The 22,534-nt window shown below is 41.4% G+C and overlaps 4 protein-coding genes across 6 annotated transcripts in view; 2 read left to right on the top strand and 2 right to left on the bottom strand.

The window, feature by feature from the left end:
- Positions 1-3,479, bottom strand: part of LOC121467596 (putative uncharacterized protein DDB_G0287599) — a 42,431-nt gene extending 38,952 nt beyond the window's left edge. The window contains exon 1 of one of the 3 annotated variants that reach the window (XR_005977662.1): positions 2,651-3,479. The gene's annotated coding sequence lies outside the window, so the exon portion shown is untranslated. The remainder of the gene's footprint in view (positions 1-2,650) is intronic. The other 2 variants (XR_005977663.1, XM_041709406.1) reach the window with 2 other exon arrangements.
- Positions 70-2,477, top strand: LOC108147352 (serine protease inhibitor 42Dd). The gene is made up of 4 exons (XM_017273781.2): positions 70-206; positions 688-1,574; positions 2,058-2,202; positions 2,266-2,477. The coding sequence occupies exons 1-4, from the start codon at positions 179-181 to the stop codon at positions 2,385-2,387; spliced, it is 1,182 nt and encodes a 393-aa protein (XP_017129270.1). The 5' UTR covers positions 70-178; the 3' UTR covers positions 2,388-2,477.
- Positions 3,480-5,584: 2,105 nt separating the features above from the next.
- On the top strand, positions 5,585-6,073 carry LOC108147355. The gene is made up of 2 exons (XM_017273785.1): positions 5,585-5,826; positions 5,885-6,073. Exons 1-2 carry the CDS (start codon positions 5,607-5,609, stop codon positions 5,953-5,955), a joined length of 291 nt encoding a protein of 96 aa, XP_017129274.1. The 5' UTR covers positions 5,585-5,606; the 3' UTR covers positions 5,956-6,073.
- LOC108147353 (serine protease inhibitor 42Dd) lies at positions 5,950-7,851 on the bottom strand. The gene is made up of 4 exons (XM_017273782.2): positions 7,775-7,851; positions 6,824-7,707; positions 6,231-6,375; positions 5,950-6,170 (listed from the first exon to the last, which is right to left on the bottom strand). The coding sequence occupies exons 1-4, from the start codon at positions 7,791-7,793 to the stop codon at positions 6,046-6,048; spliced, it is 1,173 nt and encodes a 390-aa protein (XP_017129271.1). The 5' UTR covers positions 7,794-7,851; the 3' UTR covers positions 5,950-6,045.
- Between the last annotated feature and the right edge of the window lie 14,683 nt (positions 7,852-22,534).

Here is a 22,534-nt window from a genome sequence, read left to right as displayed (position 1 = left end):
GGCCCGAGAGTTACGGCGTTGTATCGCCCGAATTTAGCGTATAAATCCGACTGCAAACAGCCTCTAAAGCCGTTCGCCGATCGCCGTGATTTTAGTTCACATTTCGACGAGCTCGGAGAAGTCTCAAGTGCGAATCAAGCGGAGCAGGAGACGCCCATCAACAATTTATGTGACGACCATGGCTGTCATCATCAGCTGCCTATTACGTAAGCCCCAATTAAACGATCTGGTTTATGCACAGCGAGAAAACTATTGAAATTTTTTCAAAAAATAATTTGGCTTAAGAATATAAAATTCAAAACACGTGTTAAAAGAATTAACGTGGAAGTGTATTAAGTTCAAAGCGCAGTATGTTTAAGAACCTTCTTATCTGTGATTGATAACAAGGATTTTTGTAGTTTTTTCCTCAAAAGCGTATTTTTTTTAAAGGCTGCTTATTTTAATAAAAACACGTAACTAAATGTTGAGCCAATCGTGTTAACCAAATCTGATTTTAAGCTCATGACCCATATATATTTCAACTCAAGTTAATATTTGAAGTGAATCTGATCTGTTACCGCTATTATTGTGATACAGTATGTTGTGCAGTCGAGTTATAGCTTGTTTCTCTCAGTGCGCACTCGATTGGCAAGGCGGAGCCTGCAAACAAATTGCCACTAATGCCATGTTTCGCGTCGATTCTTTTAGTCCTCCTAGCATCAGTGTCGCAGGCCAAGACCGTGGGCTACGATGCCGCTGCCGATCGCAATTTGCTGGCCGCCGATCTCTACAATGCCGTGGGCGTCGATCACCTGAACGAGAACATGGTCATCTCGCCGGCGACGATCCAGAGCTCCATGGCGCTGGCCTTCGTGGGGGCCAAGGGTCAGACGGCCTCGGAGCTTCAGCAGGGTCTGCGCCTCGGGCCCGGGGACGCGGACGCGGTGAGCCAGCGCAGCGGCAGCCACCAGCAGTCCCTGACCCGCGACAACAACTTCCGCCTGGCCAACAACATCTACATCAACGAGAACCTGGAGTACAAGGGATCGTTCCGCGATGTGGCTCAGCGCCAGTTCGACTCGACCATCGACAAGCTGGACTTCCACCCGCCGTACAACAAGCGCACGGCGGAGGGGATCAACCGGGTGGTGGCCACCAAGACCAACGGCAAGATCACGGACATCCTCCGCCCCGAGCTGCTCAACGACCGCACCGAGGGCGTGATCGTCAACGGGGTCGCCTACTCCGCCGCCTGGCAGAAGGCCTTCCGGCTGGACAAGACCGAGAAGCGCTCCTTCCGCACCGGCAGCGGGCAGTCCGTGAAGGTGGACACCATGTGGACCCTGCAGAACTTCAACTACGCCGAGGTCAACTCCCTGGACGCCAAGGTCGTGGAGCTGCCCTACCAGAACCCCGACTTCTCCATGCTGCTGTTGCTGCCCAATCGCAAGGACGGCCTGCGCTCCCTGCAGCAGTCGCTCTCTGGCAAGAATCTGCTGGCCGAGATCGGCGCCATGAGCCCCCACAAAGTGGAGGTGCTGCTGCCCAAGTTCAGCGTCACCTTCGCCACGGGCTTGGAGGGCCCCTTTAAGAAGGTGAGTACGACTCGGTTCTGGTATCGAGTCTCCCCGAAGTTTGACTACTCGCTTATTTCAAACACGATTGAGTTTCGATTTCGTTGTTTTGGACAGTTGTCAATAAATTATTGGTTTTGTTTGGTATTGCCGTGGACAGTATTCATACCGCTAATCAATTTTACTTAGAACTTGTTTAGCTTTCATAAGTTTGATTTAGAAAAGACGGTAAAACATATAATTAGTAGCACTGCGATAACTAAAAAAAAAATTTTAAAACCTGTCGAAGCTGGTTCACAAATTTTAAAAAGTGGGAAAGTTAAATTATTTTTTTAAGACTGTTTTCTTATGTCATAACTACAAATGTTTTGAAATTGCTTTAGTTATTGAGAAAAAAAAGGTAGGGCGCATTAGTTATATTCAAATAATTGTTATTATTTATATTAAGGAATTCACATATTCTCAATATTTACAATATTGTTTATTTAAATTGCTCTCAATTAGTTGGGCGTCCACACCATGTTCTCGAGGGACGGCGACTTCAGCAACATGTACCGCATGTTTGTTAGCCATTTTATCAACGCAGTGGAGCACAAGGCCAACGTGGAGGTCACCGAAGCGGGTCTCGAGCAACCCCTGGAAACTGGCCGTAAGTAGTTACCCAAATGATTTGAGTTTTATATTAAATGCATTTATTTCTTTTCATAACAAGTGCTGAAGGGCCTCTTTTCGCGATCCAAGAAATTCGAGGCAGACCATCCGTTTGTGTTTGCCATCAAGTACAAGGACTCGATCGTCTTTATCGGCCACATTGCTAACTACGCTTATGTCTAAAGCCAAACGGTGACATGTTGATTGTTTATAGCAGCAAAATATTAGAAAAATTCGCCAAAAGTTAAATAAAAGCAAAATGCAAAAAGAAAACAAAGTTAATTTATGGTCAAGTTTTGAACAAAAGATTCATCTGAGATGCTCAAGATTGTCACCCACAGAAAAAACAAGTTCTATGAAACCCATTGAACGTCCTGTTAAGCTTCTTAAGTCTTCAAAAAATGTGTACAAATTTAGTTTTAATTTAATCCGGGCCTGGCACTCACCTTTCTAGCTCCACGGGCATTTGATTTGGGTTATCCATGCTTGAGAGGCTGAGAATATATCCGAGGTTCTTATCGCTGGCGTTTTATCAGCTGAGGTCTCTTGCCTTTGTTTTTCGCTTGATTTGCATTCATAGGTATTTCACTGGTGACACTGGGGGAGGGGGTGCTGCCTTTTGGCATTATTTATATTTATTATCTTATTTTGCGGTTTCTCGGCTGGCTGCGTTGAGGTTGTTTCCTTTAATCGCGCACATAAATCAACAAAAGCCGAACCAACTGACAACAATTTGAGCTTAGGCGTATTTATTATTTCTTGGCGCGCTCGTGCAAAAACATTTGCGGAGTGCCTGTCGATTTTTGCGGCTCCAGCGGAAACTGGTTCGCGCACCGAATTAACTTTGGCTATGGTCAGGCCCGATCTTACGGCCTAATTGTATTTATGCATGTGGTTGGGGACATTTCGCAGGGGTGGGGGATGGGGTGGCCGGCCATTTAAAATAATTGATGCACATTTCCAGGCCGATCAGAAAACACAGACACTGCAGGCATTTCATTACTTTCCGCAAACTCCTTCTTTCGGCTACTGCACGCGACAGCTGCCCGATTTCTGGACTCCCGTTCACGTTCACCGATCCCCGGCACTTGATAAGCGCAAAGACGCAAAGACGCAAAAGCGCAAAAAACGCGGGGGCCGTCGCTGCTCCGTTGCGTTTCGTTACCTTGCGTTTCGGTTTCGGTTTTGGTTTCGGTACGTTACGATCCGATCAATGCGTTCGCGCATGCGCTCTGCCGAGAGTTGAGTGGTCGTGCGAGGCGCGCAGCAGACTGACAGCCATCGACGATCGGCCCCAAAGACGAACTCCAAAAAGTGCCGAACTCCCCTGCAGGCCGCTCTCTCACGTGGCGGTCTCTCTCTCTCTCTCTCGCTCTCCGCTCGAATACCGGTATTCTTAAAATAACGGGTACAGATCCGGACCGATATCTTTCTGCAATTGTAATGTCTGCTCGTCCCTTTGTTAGAACCGCTCGCTTGCCCCCGACAAGTTTTCTTTGTTTCTTCGCCTTGCGAGCGGAATTTTAAAGAGCCTCGCCCGAAAGGGGGAAGACTTGCAGCAAGTGCATGGTGCATGGTGCATGGTGCTTGGTGCATGGTGCAGGCACTTTTAAAACAAAAGCCACAAGTGCTGCCCCTGCCAAATCGAGGGCTGTGGAAACTTGTTTCCCCGCAAACTGACAGTTCATTTAGCTAATCCCAGATCCTAGCATCCGGGACTAATCATGCAATCTTATAATGCCTCTAAATGCAATCTTTATTTTTTAACCATTCATTAAATTGGTTTTTATGGTTTTAAATGCATAGCATAATATCCTGTTTTGTTGTCTTTATACCCTTGCAGAGGGTATTATAATTTCAGTCAGAAGTTTGCAACGCAGTGAAGGAGACATCTCCGACCCTATAAAGTATATATATTCTTGATCAGCATCACTAGGCGAGTCGATCTAGCCATGTCCGTCTGTCCTTCTGTCCGTCTGTCCGTCTGTCCGTCCGTTTATATGCAAACTAGTCTCTCAGTTTTAAAGCTATCTGCATGAAACTTTCCCAAAAGTTGTCTTTCTATTGCAGGTAGTATATAAGTCGGAACGAGCCGGATCGGACGACTATAGCATATAGCTCCCATAGGAACAATCGGAAAAATAAATGAAAAAAATTATAACTTTGCTGTTTTTTAATTTTTTGTTTAGTTCTTCGACATTTAGTAATGGTTAAATATTTCCGATTTACGGTTTAAATTTCATCAAAATCGGACGACTATAGCATATAGCTCCCATAGGAACAATCGGAAAAATAAATGAAAAAAAATTATAACTTTTCTGTTTTTTAATTTTTTGTTTAGTTCTTCGACATATAGCAATGTTTAATTATTTCAGAATTATGGTTTAAATTTTATCAAAATCGGACGTCTATATCATATAGCTCCCATAGAAATAATAAAAATATATAAAATAACTATCTTATAATTGAGCTGCAAATCATCATAGTTTCAATGTTTTTCAGCATATACTCAAGTAAATCATAATTTAAATATTTTCAAAAGTATTTAATTCATGCAATAGCTGCAAGGGTATATGAACTTCGGCTTGCCGAAGTTTGCTTTCTTTCTTGTTTTCAATCAAATTAAGTGTATTCACAAATTAAGTTAAGCCTTAATTGTCTTGAAATTAAACTGAAAACGGATTATGAGTACCTGTTCAGTAAAATACATATCATACCCCTTAAATTCCTAGATATTCTAAAAGAACGTGGGGCTATATATACAAGTATTAGTTAAAGGCTCAAATTAAGTTCACGCACTCACTAATTGTATTTTAAAATTTTTTATATACAGATTTGCTTTAAAGAAAAACCGCGATTTTTAATTTTTAGTGTAGTTAAAATAAAACAACGACGTCTTTAGCAAGCCACCTGCACTTTTTTTAAAGTAGTGGGTTCGCAGGCCTTATCGCTTTAATTGTTTTTGGTTCAACCAATTCGAAAGGTAAGCCCTTAAAACCTCTTTAAAGGTGCGACAGTGCATACAGTTGCCGTTAATTATATTCGGTTATTTTCTCCGACTTTTTCTGCTTAATTTTGGGGTCGCACGTTCATGTTTGTCATTTTCGAGTTAAATATTGCAATTGTCTTCGGCGATATTCGGAGTCTTAAATGCTTCTTACCTCAATGTTTATTTTTGGCTTACGCGACCGTCGGACCACCAAGCTACAGTTTATATTATTAGCTATCGCCGTGTACTTAACAGGTTTCTTGTGACTTGCATATCTGATGCCCGAATACACCCGTAATTGGATTTTTACCTTAAACAATGAATTCGATTCGCCTGTCAGCGCAGGAGAGGGTCATGTTCGTTCTGAACAATCATTCCCACTTCTAAGGCATTCCGAATCGGTCGATGTGGAAATGAAGATCCATTTTCTTACGATCTTAGTTGTGGCACTAGCTGCTGTTGAGTTTCCCCAAGCCAAAGCTCATTCTCAGGACGATATGTCCCATTGTGTCTCGTGTCCAGATGAATTCAGGGGCCGGTTGATCTGCGCCTTCCTCAACGGCTGCCACCTGGAAATGGAGTACTGCTCCATGCTGGTTTTCAACTGTGCGCGTTGGCTGCACCGTAGACACAGTGAGTATTCCACTTACGACGTGATAAGATAGCCCACACCAGACCGAGTTTCTTTCAGTGTTCCTGGTGAAGAACGAGGGCAAGTGCCATCCAGTGCGGGGATACAAATGCCAGTTTATGGAATTCTAAATTGTTTCGGAGGCTCTCCGCATTTATTGGTGTATGCAATGATTACAGCTTAAAGTGATTAATCTGAGTGAATGTGTAATGGTGTGCTTATTAAAACTTGACAATATGTCCGGTGAAATAGACGGCGTGCTTATCGCGGATGATGAACACAAACGGATGATCGGCCACAAAAGTCTTCGGGTCCAGGGGCAGAGACATGGGCACCCCAGCAGCATCTAAGGGGGGCAAAAAGGTGGTGGTTATATCTTGGAATTTCAGATCACCTTTTGACTTACAACTGACGCCAGCCGCCTCGCAGCCGATCTCGTTCACGTCGATGAAGGTCTTGTGCTGCACCTTGGTGATCCGAGTGCCAATGGGCGAGTCCTGGAAAATGTTGCTGAAGTCGGCTGCATCCGAGAACATGGCACTGATTCCCATCTAAAAAAGGGATTTAAAGGAAAAGTAAACGCATTTCATGGTTGATATTACTAAAATATTAACGCAATTACTGAACAATAATTTTCTTTGGTAATTCCTTATTTAACTTCTTTAAATAACTATATTTATATTCTTATTCCTCAAATATATTTAAAAATGTCTGTTATGATCGAACCATAGCTCTTTTTTAAATAAACTACAATAAAGATAAATGTAATTCAAAACCTACTCTCAGCTTAACATGAAAAAAAGAAAACGGGCCTAAGATTTTAGAAAGGTCTAATCAAAGTAATCAAGAGACATTCTGGAAAGGTCTCCCCTAGATGGGTTCAAAATCTAAATATTTTAATTCCTGACAGTCCCACAAAGACCTCAGTTTATGACCCCAGCTCTGGCCCTCTAAGATCTTATCTCCCCTGGAAAACCATTATAGTGACCCTTTCCTCACCTTGTGCAGCGTGGGCCGGAGGTCCGTGTCGAACTCGAACTTGAACTTGGGCAGGTAGACGGAGACACTCTGCCACTGCCAGCGTTCCTCGAGCAGCTTGAAGTCGACGCCCTTGAGCTTCTGCTCCAAGACCTGCAGACCGGAGCGCTGGTTGGGCAGGATGAACCACATGGTCAGGTTGATGTTCTCGAAGAACAGCTCGATGGCCTTGGCGTCCAGCTCCGGATAGTCGGCGTAGTAGTACCAGTTGTCGGCGAACATCGTGGGCACCTGGACGGATTGGCGCTCGCTCAGCCAGAACTCCCGGTCCCGGGTATCTTCGTCGTTGAAGGGTCGTGCCCAGCGGGCCTTGAAGTAGATGGCGTTGATCAGGGCCACGTTGGTGTCCGGCTCCAGGCTGTCCACCACCCGCTCGATCTTGTCCTGCGTCTGCTGCTTGACCCACCGGTTGATCCGCTCCACAGCATCCGTTTCGCGGCTGAAGTCCAGAGGCTCCACCTCGGAGTCGAAGTACCTTTGGGCCACCTCGCGGAAGTGGTCCGAAACCTTAAGGTTTTCCCGGGTGTACACCTTGTTGGCGATCTCCAGCACGGTCTTGGACTTGATGTAGGAGTGGAGCAGGTTGTGGTAGCTCTCGGCCAGGCCATCCTTGCTCTCCTTGGCGGAGGCGTGCAGCGTTTTCTGCAGTTCCGCGGCCGTTCTGCCCTCAGCTCCGTAGTAGGCCAGACCCAGGGCCAGCTGGATGGACACCGGCGATATGATCACGTTCTCATCCTGACGATCCGTGGCCAGGGTTTGGAAGAGCTCGGTGGCGAACAGATTGCGCTCCTTGATCGTGTTTCCATGGCCACCCGGTGCGGAGATCAACACCCCGAGAAGAATAGCTAGGAGAATCCAAAGAGATTAGATTTCAGGAGGGGTTCTCAGCGATCTTTGGGTTTGAGAGCTCACTGCTTAGCCAGTGGATCATTGCGCCTGCGTCGACACCTCGAGACTAAAAGTGAAATGGCCCTGCCACCTGTCATTTATAGCCGCCCGTCGACCAGGAATCCAGACAAAGCCACGCTAAGAACGACGTCGACTGAGGCGGCGACTGCGACTGCAACCGCGATGGAGCCTGATGCGCTTTGCATTACAAGCAGCGCCAAAGAAAAGCCGTAAAAACGGAAAGGCTAAGCTTACCGATCGAGGTTTGGAATACCCTTCGAAAATGGTTAAAGTGTTGTAACGTAAGAACAGAGATTTAAAGGAGAAATTTAATAACTTCAATAAGTTAAGTTTCGAGTTCTGAGTTTTAATAATAATAATCATTAATAATTTAAAATCAGTGTTAAAAGCCATACCTGCAAAAGTTGTTATAAAGAAATTGACGGTAAAAAACCAAAGCCGATATTAAATTATTAATTTCTTATTTGTAACAAACAAAAGTATATATTTATAATGGTATAATTGTAAAGCCTTGTACTATGTATTTTTTATAAAAATAAAAAAATATACTACTTATCTAAATCTAATCTATTATAATAAAGAAAATAAGCGGATAAAGCGTACAAAAAAAATCAAAAAAGGATGAAACATTACGAAAGAAAATGAGTCTTTTAATTGCAAAACTCTCCATAGTCTCCCTGACTTAAACTAAAAGTTTTATTTACAGTATAAAATCTGCATAAACAAAACCAAACACCAAAACTTTAATTTATATTATACATATAATAAATGTTGTAAAATAAAACAAACCTCATCCTGACAATGATACACTCGTTATTGCAGGGTATAAAAAAGAAAGAAAGAAAGAAAGGAACTTTGAGGTGGATTGGGTTCTTAACCCGAGCACCTGGTAATACTGGGAACAGTCTCGGCAGGTAATCTTCTCCTCTCCCTGGAATCGCTGTACCAATCTCGATCTCTCTGTTTCTCCAGCTCTCTGTCTCTCTGCCTCTTGGTTTCTCCAACTCTCTTTCTCCGAATCTCCGGCGGTGCACTTGAGTTTTCGTTGCCCTCGCCTTCTGCACTTGTTACCCACCTCGCGCCTCGAGTGGCCGCCTTGGGATTTACTCTGCTGTCAAATTATTTACATGCATGCTTGGACCCAACGCCAAAGCCAGAAAGCCAGAAAGGCAGAAAGGCAGAAAGCAAGGGGGAGTTGGGGATGGGGCCCTGAGATCGGGATTGCATTAACATTAACTCTAATTTCCGTTTACGGACACGAACCGAAATGTTCAGGTTTTATGGCCTTTGCATTTAATGAGTTATTTTCGTATTTGTTTAGATAATGCGTCCATAAACAAAAAGCAGCGGGCAAAACAAACACCATTGCGCATAAATTGTTTATCGGGCTTGGAGTTACCGCCCCACCTCCTTGTTCCAATTAACGGCAGCACGCACACACAAGTTTACGAAATCCATGAAAACCGAAAATCGAAATGAAATCTCAGCAGGCTCAGGTGAGTGCCCAAAAGAACCAAAGAAGATGGCCAATTTTTCATCATCAAAGACCTGGAGCGGAGGACTTGGGACCGAGCAGCACTCTCCCGCTGATTTATCAAAAGTCCCGAAATTCGCCGGGATTATTTATGCACAGTTTGTGTGAAATGCTAATAAATTTTAATGGAATTTTAAAAACATGCTTTATGGACCCGGACTGGCGGACTCCGCCCCCCCAAAAAAAAAGGAAGCAGCAGAGGCACAAGGAAGCCTTCTTTTGTAAGGCTCTTTCTCGGGTGTCATAAATTGGCAGCTTCCGTGGGTTATTTTTGATGCCGTTGCTTTGACTGATGGGCTCCTTTAGCCCCAGCGATCTTGCATAATTACGATATAGATATAAGGCGCAGAATCGAAAATCGAGGAGCTGATGGCAGCATTACAAAGCACAAAAACGAAACGCTCCAAACACTTTCAATCGGCGGTTGGGGGATTGGGGCTGCCTTAAAAGCACAAAACCAGATCCAGCTTAACCTTATATAATTTACAACCACCAGTCCGCAGAATGTGGTGAGTCTAAGTCTTAGTCTGAGTGTGAGTGTGAGTGTGTCCTGTCTCCTGGCAACGACCGGAGAAGCGCTGCTGATGCTGACCGTTCTGATTGAATGATTTCACTGATCGAGACAAAACATGTTAAAGATCGTGAGATGCCCGGCCAGAAAAGCTCTTCGGCAGCGACTCTTGTCTCTCCAGATACACACATCTGTCGGGGGATCGAGGAAAGGAATCTGGCAGGACACTGAACAAAAAATAGACCTACACTTGTAACACACAGGTTTTCTGGATCACACGTATGTTATTGAGAGCACGGGTAAGTAAAAATAAAAGGCCTTAATCGTTATGTTCACTTAAACACATTTCTTTTTAATTGTAATTTTTTTCCACACAGAGTTCACATCACCGAATTACTTGTATGTTAGTATGTTGCACAACACATGATGCGTTAGTCGCAACGCAAAGTTTCTAGCCCGAACAGTTAAATTGGTGTTTGCTTGTTAATTTCCAATTTCAAATCGATGCCAAATGATATTCTTTATTACTAAGCTATAAGTTCAGGAAAAAACGTATCTGGAATCAGAAAACAAAATAAATTAACCATTTTATTTTAAAATTTAAAAAAATCATGAAAACCTTAAAAATAAAATATAAAAACATAGTCTCAAATTTTCCGACTTATAAGAAAAACTCTGAAAAATAAATAAAGAAAATAAAATAAAATGTATATATCAACAAAGTTTGCTATTACATATTAAATATATACAAAATTGTATTCGAATATAATTTTTTTTTGTTGTAATTGTGCATGCCTTTTGAAATATGATAGCTAATAGCGGTTAGTAATAACAGTTACGGGTTTTGGTTGGATACCCCGCAATTAAAGTAGCTTGATCCGAAGATTTACCGCCAAAACGACGCATTCTACCGGCACTATAAATGTAAATAGAGAATTAGCAATTTCTTTCCGTGGATCCATCATGCAACAGCAGCAAAATGCTGCGGCTGCCGCTGCTGATAAAAATAAACTTGGCAAAAACGTCTTCCTCCGGCGGAGCGGCTGCCCCGCTTCTCGGAGCCCGATCTTCGGACGCGGCTTGGAAAAGCACAAGAATGATGAGGCAGCAACACGAATTATGTGATCGCTGCTGCATCTTGGCTTTCCTGCTGGCTGTGTGCGTGCGGGTAACCCAAAACCAGTTGATGATAGAGCAGAAACCCACAGCGCCCAGCTCGCAAAAACTCCCCAAACACCACCAAAAAATAAGTAAATACAAAAGCAGAACAAAAACAATGGCAGCAATCGCTCTTGCCTTCCTTTGTTCCCCCGCTGCTACCGCTTTTTATAAACAATAAATTTGCACATAACTAAAACAGAATACTCGACATTTGCATAGTATCGAAGCTGTGTTCCCCAGGGGGATTCGTTCGGCCTGTGCGTGTCCGCCTGATGAAGCTGAACAATTGACGGTGCTTCCAGTGGGTTTTTTACTGGGGCTTGTTATAAGGCTTTGATCGCAGATTGTGCGGGAGTCAAATGAGTGAGAGCTCTTGTCTAGCCCAGAGCCCGATGAGTTTGATGTTCCTAACACTCATCATCTAGACGGCGGGCCTATAACTTATTGATTCCTTCAATAATGTAAGAAAACACTTAAAAAGGAAACAAGAGCAAATCATTCAACATTTTTATAAAAATTACTGTCCCATTTAGGCCCTTAAAACATTTTGTCGGTGCAGAAAAAGAAACAAAATCCCGATCCAGTTTTGAGTTTGAGTTATGGAAGTTATACTGCTTGCCTTTATACTTGATATTTACATACAATGTCGACCAATAAGTATTAATATTTATATACCTCTTTTAAGGAAATTGTATCTCTATTAACGAAAATCAAGAATTTTTAAATCTTATTAGATTAGTAAACACCATACAAGTTGAATACACATTCTTCTATTTTTCAGATTTTGTTATGTTTATGAAAGAGAAAATATCGTAAAACACTTAATTTTATTTTACTTTGGAACATTTGGTTAGCCCCTAAAAACATTTTGTCTGTGCAGAAAAAGCAAAAATTTCCCATTCCAGTTTCATGTACGATATAGAACAATTTTGAGTTATGGAAATTATACAGCTTTCATTTATTTTTATATATTTTCAAACAATATCGACCAATAAGTATTAATATTTATACCTATATCTCTTTTGAGGAAATTGTATTTTTATTAACGAAAATCAGGACTAATGTGTTAGTCCATTTTTAAATCTTATTAGAGTATTAAACACCATACAAGTTGAATCACATTCTTCTATTATGCAGTTTTTGTTTATGTTTGTTATGTTTGTGAAAGAGAACATTTTATTCAGCATTGTAAAATATTTAAGTATTAAACACCATACAAGTTGAATCACATTCATCTATTATGCAGTTTTTGTTTATGTTTGTTATGTTTGTGAAAGAGAAAATTTTATTCAGCATTGTAAAATACTCAATTTTATTTAGCTAATTACAATCATCGATTACAATTGATAAAAGTTTCACTGGGAGACCAATCGGCAGGGAAAAACCATGGCAATTTAAAATAAGTACTTTTAATGGCAATAAATTCTTATAAGTAATTTGCGAAGTCGTCTAACGAAAGTTATCCTCATAACGAAGGTGGCTCTTCCGACCAGCCGTCATCTTCGAAGCGGTTTGGACACCACTCAACCGCTTAGCCCGCACCACCAGCTCCCACAAAGTGGGGACAACTTTTCTACAAGTGAGGTAATTAGCTAAATGCCGCAGCCCAATCTAATCGACAGCTCCACCGAGGCACTTTAGTGAAAACCGAGAGGCGTTGGTCAGCTCGATTTAGTTTGCCGCAGATCGGAAAAACTTTCATTCAATTGCAGCGGCAGCATCAAGTGAGCAGCAAATCAAGCTTGGTGCATACGCAAATAGAGTCTTGCCACACTCCGAACGCACACTTAAATTGAAAATTTCGAAAATTAAGAAACCAACCAAACTTCGTTATGGAAATCAAAGCCGTTTAGAGTTTGTCAATTATTTTTATGTTTGAAGTAACCCATATTTTTCACGAAAATGTCATCTCTTTGTGAAAACGGTTGAATCATTTTTGGAAAGCAATTAAAAAAACATTTTTCAAAGCCGTATTTGATTTCAAGTGAATCTTGTTTGTAAAGGAGTCATTTAAAATATTTAGACCTTTTTGTCAAATAAGCTCTAGAAATTCGTGTTATTCAAAATGGTATGGTCGTCGAGATCTGTTGAACTTAATATGCTAGAAAATCGGGAGTTTTACAGGGGTTTGATAAACTTGTAATTAAATTTTTTAATAGTGCCATTAAGCTCATTGCCAGGCAATAAACCATATACTCTTTTTGCAGGATTACGGTTTAATATTCTTTTTTCAGTGCACTTTTCGAAACCGACTCCGAAGTCCGGCTCCCTGGCGGCGACGGCATCGTCCACTTGACCAGACGACAGACCCAACAACAACAACGCTGACAGGGACAAACGCAACAACAGCAACGGCAACAACAGCAACAGCAACGGCAACAACAGCAACAACAACAGCAACAACCACAGCTGCAACATGGATGACACGTCAATCTCGAGCTGCCCACTTGGTGCATGCAACTGAGAACTGGATTTGCCCATTCGAACCGTTTCAGCCGCGACAAATTAAGCTGCAACGACCAGAACGACTCCTTGTACTTCCCATTAATTAGCACTAAAATAAACAGACCTGTGGCGAGGGGTTGGACCCTGTTGGACCCTGGCCTTTCGTTTTCTACGTTTCTACGAAATCACGGACATCTATCAGCAGCAACATGCCACACGACGTTGTAGACTGTCCGTTAAGGCATCTGACAGCCGCCTAAGCAGTCAATTGATATGCCCAAAGTGGGCACATCCAACATCCAGCATCCAACATCCAATATCCAGCACGCAGCTTCATAGAAGGGCACCAGCCATCCAGCGATCCAACCAAATCGAATTCAATTGAAGATGCTGCCGAAGATGACGAAGAACGCTCGCGATTTGATAGACAACATATCAATTTGGGGTGGCTGCTGTTCACCCTGCCATTACACTTGAACAGAAATTTCTAATTCAGAAAATAATTGAAATTTATATGGGACTATGGCTTACCCGAATAACTGGGTTGTTATGTAATCACTTTAGTGGTGGCTGAAACAACAAATTATTCCGACTATATTTGTTTGCGTTAAGTTTTTCTGAATCAGAGATATGTAACTGATATGGAATCTAAATAGTCACAAACCAAGAATAATAAATATCTGGAGATTACTAAATCGATATAAATTTACATATAACAAAGAACATTCTTGTGTATATGGCTTATATGGTTTTCCCTAACTGCAATCTATTCAATTCACTGACTCCTCCATGAGCTTTCTAATGAGTAGCTTAAAATTTTCGATTGGAACTACTATTTTTCCTATGTGCACGCCTCGAGTAATATTTGGGCAACCTTCGACGTTTATTTGTCTATCGGGCAGAAATGTGTCCATCATAAAACGTCAATTAGCTGATTGAAATCAGCGCATGCGATCCTCAATTATTTCAATTTATGGCCAACAGGAAATTGCGGCAACTGCCACCGCGCAGAACAAATGACATGATCAAGATGCCATTGCGGATTGGGCCTAGGATTGGGACCTGGGCTCGGATGGGCTCGGATGGGCTCAGCCTCCAGTTCGAGGCGGGCCTCCTTCCATTTCTCCTTCTATTTCGATGGCGCTGTGCGGCTTTTGTGGTGTACTTTATGTAACGATCGTCATTCGGGCAGCGGGAGCAGCAACAAATGTTGCAACTTTGCAATGCAAATTCTCCGGCGAAGATGCATTTGAAATGAAAATGTTTGGGCACAGCACACTCGCAGCGGGAACTGGCACGATGATGATGATGACGACGATGCCTCCAGCCCATTCCCACCGGTGAACTGCAGCGATCATCCTCCAGCAAATGGGGCTGTCTCCTCCAGCAACCCGAAACATTCTCCCTGCCGTTCTCCCATTCTGTTTTTCAGCTTTTTTGCGTATGCTAATTTGCCTGTCAAAATGACACATCGATCTGGTGGGAGGAGGGTTCGAGAGATGCCCAAAATCTGATGGGCTTGCTGCCTGCGACTTCGAGCTCCAGCCCAAAGGTATGCCATTGATGACAGCCAATTTGCAGCCACAATGGATCGAAAATATTGCATGCGAGAAAAACAACAGTACACTGAGCATATAAGTTTTAGTTCCCTTTAGTTTATAAACTAATTTTTCGAGGGGTTTTTATTCTTTCGAAGACCACAAATTGACTTCAACGATATATTGAAACCATTAGTAATTAAAAACTAAAGGTTTAGGAAACAAACAACAAAATTTATTGAAGCAGTCGCCATATACAACAAGAAAGAAAGCAAACTTCGGCAAGCCGAAGTTCATATACCCTTGCAGCTATTGCAAGAATTAAACATTTTTGAAAACATTAAAATTATAATTTACTTGCGTATATGTTTAAAAACATTGAAGCTATGATGATTTGCAGCTCAATTATTTGATAGGTCTTTTATATATTTTTATTGTTCCTATGGGAGCTATATGCTATAGTCGTCCGACTTTGGTGAAACTTAAACCGTAAATTGGAAATATTTAACCATTACTAAATGTCGAAGAACTAAACAAAAAATTAAAAAACAGAAAAATTATAATTTTTTTTCATTTATTTCTCCGATTGTTCCTATTGAAGCTATATGATATAGTAGTCCGACTTTTATGAAATTTAAACCGTTAATCGAAAATATTTAACTATTACTAAATGTCGAAGAACTAAACAAAAAACTAAAAAACAGAAAAGTTATAATTTTTTTTCATTTATTTTTCCGATTGTTCCTATGGGAGCTATATGCTATAGTCGTCCGATTTTGATAAAATTTAAACCGTAAATCGGAAATATTTAACCATTACTAAATGTCGAAGAACTAAACAAAAAATCAAAAAACAGCAAAGTTATAATTTATTTTCATTTATTTTTCCGATTGTTCCTATGGGAGCTATATGCTATAGTCGTCCGATTTTGATGAAATTTAAACCATAACTCTGAATTATTTAACTATTGCTATATGTCGAAGAACTAAACAAAAAATTAAAAAACAGCAAAGTTATAATTTTTTTTCATTTATTTTTCCGATTGTTCCTATGGGAGCTATATGCTATAGTCGTCCGATCCGGCTCGTTCCGACTTATATACTACCTGCAATAGAAAGACAACTTTTGGGAAAGTTTCATGCAGATAGCTTTAAAACTGAGAGACTAGTTTGCATATAAACGGACGGACAGACGGACAGACGGACGGACAGACGGACGGACAGACGGACATGGCTAGATCGACTCTACTAGTGATGCTGATCAAGAATATATATACTTTATAGGGTCGGAGATGTCTCCTTCACTGCGTTGCAAACTTCTGACTGAAATTATAATACCCTCTGCAAGGGTATAAAAATTAAACGTATAGACATAGATAAAAAGTTGTTATTAATTGTACCTACCTTTTTAGTATTTTGTGGCCAAGTCGCAAATTTAAGTGGAGCAAAGAATGACGAAGGGAGCCATTCTTTCATCGGAAAAAACTGTAAAATAACTAGAAGCCATAAAAAACGTAAACTACACTACAACCTTTACACAATAATAACAGCAGATACTACACAACAACATAAGTTGAAAAAAACATCGAAAAAACGGATTGCAGTTTCAGCGGGAACAGCAAAAGAAGTTGCAACAGGAGCAGTTGCAACAATAGCATGAGCAAAATTGAACTGTCTGTCACTTTTTGTGCTGTTTTGTTCCACCATTCAACCAATCTATCGACATATGGACCCGGCCTAAAAGCGTGTGAATAACAACAGAAGTTTCAGGACTTCTCGCGCCTCCCCTTCTCCTTAGCCCACAAACAGTTTTTATGCAAATTCTCGCGACTCTAACCCACACACACATATGAGCGTTTTAAAAGCGGATTTTCCGCCGTTTTTTACGACCCAAGAGCAGAGCTTAGGACTATTTTTGGGTTCTGCTGCGGGGTGGATGGAGTTAGCTGTCACTAAATTCACGGTTTGACACGACTTGCCAAAATAGTTTTAGAGAGTGCGTTTTATGAGGCCCACGCAGACATTGGCGCCACACGAAAATGTGTTAATGTGCGAGATTCGGATTCGGATTAGGATTGGGAACTGGAGTTGCAAACTGAGCCCTAAAATCTAAAGTGACACTTAAATGGGACCGCCCGAAAGTATGCAATGACACATGGAGTCGAAATGCACTATGGGCCAACCACCATTTTTTATACCATTAATAAATTACTTAAAAATGAAGCAATATTTAATGATCAAGTTTTCAAACTGATTCTATAATAATAGAAAAACAAATGTATAAAAAATTATTTAATATGGGAAATTTGTATTACAGCAATTGAACTTTTCTATTTATTCTTTGAAAATATATGCTCTTGTTACTTTTTTAACAACATCTTGAAAATGGAAACAGAAAAAGTGGTCGTTTGGCCCAAAGTAGAATGGGGATTTTAGACTGGACGAGGAAAATGGATGCGTCGAGAGTGAGAGTGTGGAACACGGCTAAACAATTGCAAAAGTGTAAAATGCGTTAAGCCAACTGAAATGGGAAACCCCTCGACCTCTTCCCCTCACCACACATCACCCAGCTTAGCAACTTTTGTGATGCCCCGACTGCGACTTAGTTTCTACTTTGATGGATGTAAAGCTTTTTGTTGTGCGCGAACACTAAAAAAAATGTAGAAAATATTTTTGTAGTAAATAAGTGGATTTTATTTGAGAGCATTGTTAGTCCTCTATAATTATCCAACAAAAACCAACTTTGCTTATAACTTTAAAATAAGTACGCAATGTAATTCAATCACTGTTATAATAATAATAGATAATACTTAGATATTTTTGAAATATGTGTCTTAACTGAAATATGCATTATCAAAGCTCTGTGAAAAGCATTCGATTAACAATCAAAAAAAGTGACAGAGAAACAAGAAGAAAAGCAAATACTATACACGCAGAAAAGGCTTCTGTTTCGCTTGAAACAATTTTTTTTCTGAGTGCAAAAATGTTTGGCATGTGTTCGAGTGAGTATGTGTTTGTCCTGGATTTATTTGTGGCAGCACAAAGATTTTTTAATGGCATCTTTTGTAGCAATTTTTATACACTCTCCCTGGCTCCAACCCAAAGCCATTCCATAAGCACCCCGCGTGTGAGTGGATGGGTATATTTGTGAACGGAGCATTTGATATGGCACCCCGACCTAAGGAGCGTAAGACGAGGGGTTAAGTCTCAGAAACTCTTTTTAGCACAAATAAACTTGGCTACATTGTTGCCGGCTTTTGGCTATCCCTTCTCCTCGAACACCCACTCTCAGCGGGGGCGGAAATGGATTGTGAGTGTGAGTGTGTGCGAACGCCATTGAGTGTGTGCACTCAGGCAAGGTGTTTGCCTGTTAAATTATATAACAATGCAATGAACTGTAAAATACGCAGCTAAGTGCTGCTCCTTAGAGCTTCTAGGTCTCAAGTACTGAAAATGTGGCTGAAACGATGAGAACCGAGGCTTTGAGGGCGAAACTAGAAAACGTCATAATTGGACCGAGGTGACAGAAGTGCTTTGAAGCCACAAAAAACCATTAACTTGCTTAATTAAAGCATGCCAAATTAAATGGCCAAATTATGCAAATGGTTCGGTTGGGGCAAGACCGTCAAGATTTATGAACCTGGGAGATATCAAACTAATTAGGTTAAGTTCAAAACTTTAATATTTTTGGGTAAAAGTTTTCATTTAAAATTAATTGAGTTTTGATGCATGTTATTTGAGTAGATATAGATATAATATTCTATAAATATTGCGATTTAAAGGGGCAAAACCTTAACCATACGCTCTCTTTTCAACAAGTAAGACTTTTCCACCTCAAGGTCAACCACCCACAATCCTCTAATCCAGCACGCTTCCTAGCACGCCACGCACTGTGTTAAATAATGAAAAACTAAATTAAACATTAAGATAAAAATAAAATGTGAAAATTATACAGCGCCAACCGTTATTTCATAAAACAAACACACGCGGAAAATTCAGGGGTCAAGCACGCTTATGTAGGCTAAATATGAATTACCGCGTAAATATATAGTGCACAGTTAATTAAATCATAATGAGCTCTTCACATGCAGCCCAGGTCCAAAGCAAAAATCAATTAGAGCTTGGCACACTTTTTGGGTGCCGCCTTTGTTGGGTGTGCGTGTGTGTGGTCGGTCCAAGGCCTAAACACATATAAGGCGGAACTTTTCCATTTTGTGGTAAACGCTTTAATATGGGAACAAAACCGAAAACCATTTGAATTCAAATCGAATCCAAATGACTTTACTTATATGCGAAATTGAAGACTTTTCGGGGGAGGGCTGGAAAAGAAGACTGGCAAAGCTCTGGGGCCCGTCCCCTCGTAAAACTCTACTTGTAAAAGAAATAAGCACTGCGACCCTTAATTTAAAGATTACTTTTCCCCCCATTTGGTTCTGTTTGCTTTCAATTGTTTTTATCAGTTTACATTTGAAAGTAACAAAGCAAAAAATAACAGAAAACAGAAAACAGACAGAACGACAAACAAATAAAATTCATCTGCCGAGGGGGAGACCAGAGACTTAGCTGTGATTTAGATGGGCAAATCGCTGAAAAACACATAAGCTTTTTTCCCTCCTTGGCTTTGGACTTTATTGGCATTGCTGTCAGCGGAATTCAGGGAAGTCGGGCCACTGCTTCTATTTGTTTCGATTTGTTTGAGCAGCAGCTGGGACTCGATCTGAAGCCGAGTGCTGAAAGCTTCGATTTAATTGAAACTTTGCTCATTAAATGGCTGAGTGAAGGAATGAAAAGTTTCCGCACTTCTGCATACTCCTGCGGCGCAGAAGGAGCGCTCCGTGCATTACTCATATTTGTTGGGGACGGGGAAAATGGCATGCAGACAAGGTATCCCAAGACATTGCAAATGAAATATAATAAATGATGTCACACAAGGCGATGAGCGGCAGCTTGTCAAAAACACATGTGTCTGAACAGGATGCCACCAGCAGATGAGAACGTGAAAAAAGTGCACTGTAACAAATTTTTATTATAATCATCTAGTTTATTAGTGCTTTTAATTGGCACTTTAAAGTTATTTCAAAAGTGGCTAAAACTAAATCTGGAAGCTGGTATAAAAACGATCAATCAAGTTATAAAATGTCCACTTGCCTAATCATGTAAATGAAACTATAACAAAGGCGCAAAATGTAAAAAGATAGATTTAAAATAACATTTATTTGCAAAAACATTTAGTTGCAATGGCTGTTAAACCGTAAACTTCTGAAGGCTACATCAGTAGTGAATTTCAGTTAGTTGATTTATTTATTCTTTTAAAAATACATTCCACTCAATAAGTTCTCTCGGTGCAGGGGCAGATGAAGCCCTCAAAAGTAGACAATAATAATGATTGTTCCGCAAGCAGGGAAAAACTTCTGCACGAGCACCGTTCCACTTCTGATCCATTGTGTTGCGATGCATACGGCTCCGTTCTGTTCTGTTCTGTTCCGCTCTGTTCTGTTACATTTGCGCTGACTGATGAGACAATTTGTCATTTCCCACAGACGCGACTCAGGCCGCCTGGGGGCGGGGAAGGTTGACAGTCGCTGACGGGGAAACTAGTGCAAAGGTCTAGCTCCAACTGGGACCACCAACCCCTCGGACCAACTACACAAAAAGCTGCATCAGCTGGCCGGAGAATAATCATAATTCCCCGCACCGCAAGGCCGGAAATGCAAATACCCATGAGCCAGAGGACCCAAAAAAGTCGGTTGACCAAATAGCTGCTGGCCCGGACCCAAAGAACAAAGTGCGATTATCAGGCAAGGAACCGGCTATGAATAATTATTAAAAATTTAAGAGCACACGCACTTCATTCATGAGCATAAAATAAAAATTTAATGGCATTTAAGTGGCCCCCGGCATGTCCTTTATGTGCGGGGAGGTGCCCCAATCCCCCAGTCCCCCACTCCCCAATAAGCTGAAAAAAATATATTTTCTGGCAGGCACAATTAATATTATGGCGTGCTAGCCAAAGTTGATGTGGCACCTTGCCCAGTCCCGGCAAAAAAGCACAGGAAGCACTTAGCGTCGCAACATGCGAAATAAAAAATTGTGTTGCCTGCTTTTCAGTCGAATAAAAAATTGTTGGGTGGGGGGGGTGTGGTGCACTGGAGCCGAGCCATTGAACTTGTTTTGGGTGGCTGGCAAAGGTCGTGGAGTCAGAGTCGCAAAATGAAACGCCAAATAAATAAAGCGCGGCAGAACAGAGCAGTAAAAATGCTCATAAGTGCCGGGCCATAACTCAAACTCGACTTTGTCCGCGGTCCAATTACCTTGTCTCAGTAAAACTGCCCGCTGCCTTTGTTCGGCCTTATCGGCCTGCTTATCGGGGGCATACTGTCAGGGCAGGGCCTAATTGGGCTAATTTTCAGCCGGATCCGGCCTTAAAGCTTCTTACATATTTTGCACTCGGCATCCATCATTCGCGTCAGAGTTGCAAACTTATGCAAAATAAAGATGAGGAGTGTACGTGACCAAGTGCGTAATATGCAAAAAGTTGAGCCACGTCCCGACGCCCAGCGAATCGCAAATGAATGTCAGCCAAAGGACAAACACACACAATTTCTCTATATTTGATGTGTATATATCCTGCGGAAAGCGGAAAGGAGTCGGAGCTTGTCAGACAAGTCATGGCCTTGTAGGATCACCGTAGCAACGCCATTTGAATTCCTAAGCAGGCAAACAAGCAGCAGCCGTCGTGGGTATGGCTGCGGGGAAGAGTAAAAGTTTCCCTTTAATTTCGGACAATTTATTTTAATTTTCCGGAAAAAGGAGTTGGCATTCTCACTTGCAAATCATGTGGCGTACAATTAGACGACGCTTTCACTAACAACAAAGGCGAATCGCAAGTAATTTTAATGGAGTGACATGGAGCTCGGCTCTGTCAACGTTGTGATTCCCCACTGAATCCGCCAGGAGTCATTTCCCCGGTCGCCCCGACAGCTGCTGAACACGGTGCGTATGATTGATGCAGACTACCAGACGCCGCAAATGTAATTTGCGAATATTCCGTCCTCCCCTTGATTCCTTGGGGACTCCGTTGACGGATGAAGTTTCGCATAGTTTTTGGCTAGCTTCAAGCCTCGCCATGTGTAGCTTGCATTTGGCCTAAGTAAACCTTTAAAAGAGTCACACCATTTTATGGAGCTGTAAGTCATAAAAGGTTTGGTCATTTAAACGCTTAAAGGCTTTAAGGCTTATAGGAACCAAATTAAGTAGAGAAACTAATGGCAGGTGGTACAGAAACTTTTTTGAAATTACCTATAACGGTGTCCAGATATTATATATATTTTTGTTGCGAAATAATACGTTTCAATTTTCCATTGCATACTTTTAGTCACCCTTTAAAATATTTAAATATGTTAAGCTCCTAGTCATTTTTTATTGGAGCGTGCCGAAAGAGAAAATTTTAAAAAGTGTATTTATTTGTAACAGGGAATTAAAGGATCTCGCTCACTCGCTGAACTTTAGTTGCTTAGCAAAGAAACTTCTTATGTAGAACCTGTTGGTCGGTACATTTACATTTAAATACATTAA

This window comes from Drosophila elegans, unplaced genomic scaffold (genome assembly GCF_018152505.1).
Source record: "Drosophila elegans isolate 14027-0461.03 unplaced genomic scaffold, ASM1815250v1 contig_133, whole genome shotgun sequence".
NCBI lineage: Eukaryota > Metazoa > Arthropoda > Insecta > Diptera > Drosophilidae > Drosophila > Drosophila elegans.
Note: the sequence above shows the minus strand (reverse complement) of the source record. Positions and strands in the feature narration are given on the sequence as shown.